The sequence below is a fragment of the Chenopodium album genome, chromosome 2 (assembly GCF_948465745.1).
Source record: "Chenopodium album chromosome 2, dcCheAlbu1.1, whole genome shotgun sequence".
In the NCBI taxonomy this organism is placed as follows: domain Eukaryota; kingdom Viridiplantae; phylum Streptophyta; class Magnoliopsida; order Caryophyllales; family Amaranthaceae; genus Chenopodium; species Chenopodium album.
In genome coordinates this window covers 66,522,417-66,529,701 of record NC_137835.1, presented here as the reverse complement: position 1 = coordinate 66,529,701, position 7,285 = coordinate 66,522,417, and the positions used below count along the sequence as shown (strand labels likewise).

General features: G+C 33.7%; 1 protein-coding gene across 1 annotated transcript; it reads left to right on the top strand.

The window, feature by feature from the left end:
* Positions 1-455: 455 nt before the first annotated feature.
* Positions 456-5,830, top strand: LOC145599714 (uncharacterized). Its single transcript, XM_081655901.1, has 6 exons — positions 456-608; positions 1,078-1,627; positions 2,549-3,132; positions 4,316-4,495; positions 4,672-4,870; positions 4,967-5,830. The coding sequence occupies exons 2-6, from the start codon at positions 1,078-1,080 to the stop codon at positions 5,680-5,682; spliced, it is 2,229 nt and encodes a 742-aa protein (XP_081512027.1). The 5' UTR covers positions 456-608; the 3' UTR covers positions 5,683-5,830.
* The last annotated feature ends 1,455 nt before the right edge of the window (positions 5,831-7,285 follow it).

Here is a 7,285-nt window from a genome sequence, read left to right as displayed (position 1 = left end):
TTGTCTCATGGCCTAGATAAAAGTTTATTACTACCTCCGGTTCAATTTACTCGCAACAAAGGGGTATTATTTGTGAGACATTAAATATTCCTTTGTTGCGAGTAAATTGAACCAGAGGTAGTATTTTGTATTTTATGGAAAATGAAAATCTAAAATAACAGTACAATTTCAAAATAAAATTCTATTTGATTGAAAATAGAATTATAAACTAACTTTATTTATTTATTATTATTATTATTATTATTATTTTTTATCTTATGTAGTCTATCTAAATCTATCCGACCTGGCGCGCGGCATTTTACGAAAAGTTGGAATGTCAACTGTAGCTGTCTCATGACCTGACTAAAAGTTCAACTTTATATATTATAATAATAATTATTGGATAGATAGATAGCTTTAAACCTAAATTAATAAACTTTACAATTGAAATTAATTTGAATGATTAATGTAGAAGAAAAATTCCAAGTTGTTTCTATAAATACTGGTCAGTAAACACCTACAGCATGTAAGACACTAAATTTCCTCCGATCCAGTTAAAAAGGTCAACACCCTTTCAGGCTTTTTCCTCTCCAGTGTGAGCTAACTTCATATCATTCTAAATACAAAAGGTGAGCTTGTTAGCTAATTAAATACATTGATTTCTCTTCGCTATTCTAAATTCTCTGACTAATGTTTTTCTTATATTTATTGTATATCACCATGTGAAAGCTAATTTTTTTTTTTTTAATTTTTTAATACTCCGTATATACTAATACAAATACAGTACAGTATTAAAAATAGTTAAAACAAAAGTAAGGTTTGAAACTAGGAACAAGGGAAGATGTAATTAATATATCTTATTTATTTGGTGAAAAACTTAATTAATGTTTATTAATTAATATGTATGCTAGTATTTTTTTTTTTTTTAATTGTATTAATATTTTAAATGTGGAATTGATCATAATTAGCGTAATATAATTGTGTCCATGAACACTCTTTAAAGACTCCAATATCTAATTCATGAATAGAAGTTAGCTAAGTCCCCTTTAATTTATTAGAAAATTTACTTACTCAACATAACACTTTGTAAATTACAAGATGGAAGAGAAGATTGAAGAAAACACGCAAGAGAAGAAAGAAGAAAAGAGAGGTAGCATTGCATTCTTTGCAACGTATCGACCACCCGTTCCGTTAGATATATACTCAGCAAAATATCCACCAATGTCGAACCGAGATGAGGCACTCATGACGGATGGGAACTCCTATAACTACAACGGACAAATAATTCCAGCTTCAGCTCTCAAGCTTATCCTTCAACGACCACTACTGCGCGGCCAAGGCACAGCGGATGATGTCGATTCGGGCCGTCTATCAGCAATGATATTTGTGTCTGAACGAACTCAAAACCTCGAGACACTTCATATAGCTCTGTTATTCCAAGACCAACCGTCCAAAACACAAGTGTTTAATTTTGCTCAAGTTTATGACACATTCAAGGGTGTTCGCATGGAAGATAGTGGTTGCATTGCTGGGGATTATCTTATCTATGTCTCTACTATGGAGCCTGCTCCTGAGCCTCATCAACCTTGGACTGCGGTTTACAAAACTAATCTCAAGGACGGGAAAACTGAACGCCTAACCCTTAAAGGTATTATTATTATTTTTTTTCGTTTAATAATTTCAACAATTTTAATATTCGTTTATTATTAGTTTTAGGGTGGTGAGTTGAATGATGTAAAATAATACGAAATATGTAAGTGGAATGTGTTGGAAGATTAATTACTGTAGAAAAGAAATAGTGGAGCAAAAGTTTGTTTATTACATGCTAAAAAAATATTGTTCTACCTATCCAATGGCAAATTGTAAACAAAACTTGTAATTTCTCCAATTGAGGTTGTGAAAGGAGAGAAATAATACTCCCTAGTAATAATTAAAAAACAAGTGATGAATTTTGATAAGTAACAGAAAATTATACATCAAATTCAAATGTTACTTCCATAGTTTTTTATGGGTAAATACAAATTAGTCTCTAAGATACACAAAAATTGTTTATTACATGACAATTTTGTAAATTAACTCAACAACTTTTTCAATAAAAATGGGGCCTACAGTGATGATGACTGGATAAAGTTGTTGATTTATTTACCAAAATATCATGTGAATGTGATAAACAAATATTGTTTATCCCAGAGATTAATTGGAGCTTCTTCGTTTTTTATATCATATACTTCCTCCGTTCTTTTATTATTGCATCACTTGCCTTTTTAGGGAGTTTCACAAATATTGCACCATTTCCTCTTTAGGAAAAAAAATTATTCGTGTTCACACTACAAATACCCAACATAACCTTGTTTTTTCACACTTACTTTTTAGTTTATCAATATGTCACATGGACAATTTTGTATTTTTACCTTTCTCTCTCTTACTTTTTTCCACTACCAAAATATTTGTACCCAACCTCTATGGTGCAATAATCGGAGGAAGTATATCAATTTATTTTGTATTCATATAATAAAATGAAGTAGTAAGTGTGCATTAGTGAGCTTAAAAGTCAAATTTCCATGTATAGGACAAGCAGATTTAAGCCCCTCAGTGTCACCCGACGGCAAGAGAATAGCTGTGGCATCTCTCCAAAGAAAGGCTGGTTGGGATGGTGAGATTGAGGATCTCAAGACTAGCGTTTTTGTTATGAATGTAAATCGGCCATTAAATCGTGAGTTGGTTGTGGTCGATGGTGGCTGGCCTACTTGGGGTAGTGACAACGTCCTCTATTTTCATCGTAACATCGAGAAGGTTAAAATACAAAAACGTTGGGGGGTGTTTCGAGTTGACCTTCGCGTGGGTCCGAAGTCCGTGACTCGTGTGACCCCGGTGGAGATCAGTGCTATGACTCCAGCAGCTATTGATGAGAACAAAGTGGTAGTTGCTACTGTTCGTCGAAGTTTCACATTCGACGATCAGGATGAACGTGAAGTAGATCAATACCGGCACATTGAGGTCTTTGATATGAGCCAACCGAAAGAGAAAGTCATAGAAATCACTAAGAAAACTAGACCTATGGCAGATCATTTCAATCCCTTTGTTGTTGGTGATGCAATCAATGGAGTAAGGCGTATTGGTTATCATCGTTGCCATAGTGACAAACTTAACGCGGTAAGTTCCAACTACGAACTTTTTATTGAAATACGCTGTATTCCAATTTTATATTGCTTCATTGCTAACATTTGAGTCAAACTTTGTTGAAACCCATTGTACCCCACTTGTGAGTGTCCCACATTGAAGAAAGAGAAGAGGTAATTCCACTTTATAAGGTAGAGGAGTTATTCTTATTATTGCTAATTGGTTTTAGTATAGAAGCTTTGAAACTTAGTTTATACACCGATATTTATATTAATAATTTTGGTTTGTGGTTTTTTTTTTTTTTTTTTTTTTTTTTTAATTTTTTTTTTCCTAATAGCATTTATAAACATTTTTAAAAAAGTGAATAGGAATTTTAGCAAATTGAGAAGGACATTTTGGAAAAAGACAAATTTATTAACCAAAATGCTCTTTTTGTTTATACAATACTATAGATAAGGGATAAGATAATCATGATTTAGATATTTTGTATCGTCTCAATTTTTTTTTTATTTGAATAAGTTTTTATATATATATTTGTGGGTGTATAGAAATAAAGACATATATGTTGTTTGAAACAATGTTGGAGATTGAAAAAGTTTAATGGAGTAGCCAAAAAAAAAAAAGAAGAAAAAGAAAACTGAGGAAGTATATAATTTTGCCCAAATTTATATAATAATTCAAGAGATGTACAAGTTGATATCCTATATATTCTTAAACAAATACCCCCTCTCTCCTCTATCACCACTAAACCACCCATTGGCACCATCTTCTACTGCCGCACCACCTCTAACACTATCATCCGACCATCACACAACTACTAGCACGACCATTTCAACCACCGTACGACCACTAATCGACCACTGCACAACCATTAGTACCACTAGACGGTTGTCGCACCTTCGCAAGAACCACCCCTTCTCTAAGAGCGAGGTTAGTATAACCCCAATTTATATATGTCCTATTAGGATGTCTTTTATTTGGCCGGCCAACCATTTTAGACTCGCGATGGTGGTCGGATGGTTGGCAAGACTATGGGAGGGGAGGAGAGACAAAATAGAGTGGCCATGGGAAAGAGAAGTGCTATTATTTACAAGAATGTCACTATATTAACAAACAATGTTAATATAGGATATCAATGAGGACAACCTCATAATTCAAGTAATAAATATGAATCCTACATCTAATAATATTATTTATGTTGAAATTAATTTGACAGTATAGCGTTGTTGAGAAAGATTTCTACAAGCTACAATCTCCGGATCCGGAAATAGGAGTATTCAGGGTGTCGGGTGTATTTCCATCAATTTCAGAATGTGGCAAGAAGCTTGCATTTGTTGACAACGAGTTTAAGGCTGTGTGGGTTGCCGATAGCCGCGGATTACATATGGTTTACAAGGTACATTCTTTGATTATTATTCAATCCGTCTCTAAAAATTGTTCGTTTCCTTTTCCTATGAAACAACAATCAAGCAAAATAGGAACAACATTTAGAGAAGAGATTTTTTTTTTTTTTTTTTTTTTTTTCATTTTTTTAAACTTGTAGTCTTATGAATTGTGTGATCAATGGTGTAGAGAAACGATTCGAACAGCATATTTTCTCCGGTGTGGAACCGTGGAAAGGATATACTATATGTGTGTGTTGGACCTTCATTCAACCAAAAAGAAACAGTTCAGATTTTGGCGATTATCAACGTTTCCGAAAATAAAAGAGAGTTCAAATTTCTAACACAAAGGTTATACAATAGTGCTTTCCCATCTACCAATGGAGACGGTGAGTCACTGAGTCTTCATAATTTTACTTTTAGAAACGGAGATAGTATAATGAAACATACATAGAGGTTTAACTAACTTATAACTTTCAATTCAGGGACGAGATTAGTATATCGATCTACAAAGGATGGATCCAAGAATTTATACATTATGGAAAATGCTCAACTAGGAGAGTTTGACGGAGCCATGGTAACAAGACTAACAGAAGGGGATTGGACAGACACACATTGCCAATGGTCTCCTACACAAGATTGGATAGTATTCTCATCGAATCGTTCGAATCCCAAGGCCAAACAACTTGAAGACCTTCCTGATCCAGGGTACTTTGGTGTGTACATGGTTAAGGCTAATGATAAAAATGTGGTCATCAAAGTGATAGACAGTGGAAATATATATTTGGGTGGATTATTTCCGGGACATGTGAACCATCCATTTTTCAGCCCCGATGGCAAGAGTCTCGTTGTGACTGCTGATCTTGCTGCAGTGTCCTGTGATCCGGTGTCGATGCCTATATTCCTTCACTCCGTGAGACCCTACGGTGATATATTTATCGTTGATATTGATCCTAGTGACATACAAAAGAATGAGAATTTGAAAAAATTCATACGTGTTACCCATAGTAGATATGAAAACGCTACTGCAACTTGGCCCATGGCTTCGACTAAGGACTTGCTTGCAAAATGGAACGTCCGATTAGCCGGTAACGATGATGCCAAGAAGTACAAACCAGAATGCCCATATATGCACAAAGGCGGAGCTGAAAGCTTTCACATGACTGGACATCTTTGCATTCCAGATAATCGTTGCTGTTAGACTGAATTTTATTCTCTCTATTTACTGCGATTGAAAATTATATTTTTTTTTTTAATGTGCCAACTATTTTCTTTGCTTGTAATATGGTTGTAAAGTTGGCTGGTTGATGAATTTAATAATCAATTGTTGCATTGTTACCTCTCGTTAACCTCTTTGCCACTATGTATATATTCCTCCTCTTCTCATGCATATGCCAACAAGGAGAAAGAAACTAGCAAATATCTTGGGCAATATACTGATGCATTGGGTTTTAATTTATCGTAATATCTTGTCCAATAATAAAAATTTTATTTCATAATACTTTCTCTTTTTTCTCAACACTTTGTCCATCTATATTGTCTTATACATTTTAGTTTTTGTAAAAAACAACCTTATTAAAAAAAATGTTGTAAGAAACTACCTTATAAATACTAGATGTTGGAAGAAACTACCTTATAAATTATAAAACGCCTAATGTTGTAAGAAGCTACTTTTTGCCAGATTATTGCATTGAATAAGGGATACTTAATAAGAACCCATTTTCAATGATTTTTTTCTGACTCAATTTCTCCATAGCCCCTTATAAGTGGGTTTTAGTTATAGAATATTTAACCCACAAAGGTTCAAATAAATGAATTGGGCTTCCGTTCAAAAAAAAAAAGAATTGGGCTTTGTTAAATAGCATAAGCTAGGTCCAATAGGAGAATGTAAGGATTGCTTACATACAAATATTTAAACAAGCCAAAATAATTAATAAACGTTTAGTCTAAAAATATATTTTACTTTTATAAAACTTTATAACTAAAATACTTTTGCCCTTTAAATAATTAATTAAAATAATTGAGCCTTTAAAATATATTTTAAAATTAATTAAAAGAAAAATTAGAAAATAACAACCTAAATTTCACAAAAATTGGATTATAATAACACCACAAAATTTTAAAATTTTATTATAACACCACAGAGAAAAAAAATATATTGGATTTTACCACCATTTAACAGTTTTTTGGATGAAATCCATTAAAGTGACCCACGATGGACACGTGGTCATAGGACATTGGTTCTAAAAAAAGATAAATTAAAATAAAAAGAAAAATTAAAAATAAGAAAAACCCATAAACCCTAACCCAACCATTAGCCCACTGTAGACCCCCTCCCCCCCCAACACCACTGAAACCAATTCTTTCAGCGGTGCAACAACCCACCATCACCCCCACCCACCATAGCCCCCCCCCCCCCCCCCCCTTCACCATCAAAACCACTTTTATGACGAAAAGGAAAGGTCGCCACCACCACCTCCTTTTCCCAATCTTCGTCTTAACCACACTGGCCACCAACAATCCTTTTCGCTAGTTTAAGGTTCGTAGAATTGTTTTTTTTTTTTTTTTTTTTTTTTTTTTTTTTTTTTTTTTTTTAAAAAAAAATGGGTATTTAAATACCCAACAAGCTAAGCCCACACCAAACCCTAAGACGTTCTGCCGTTTTCATTTCTCCTTTCTCTTTCTCAATTCATCTTCTCTATCCTCTCTCCTCTTCCAGATTCTCTTTTTCTCTGATATTTTCCCTTCTTCTCCTCCTCTCTTTCTTATATTCTCTCCGTTCTCATCCTCTTTTCCTCAGTTTC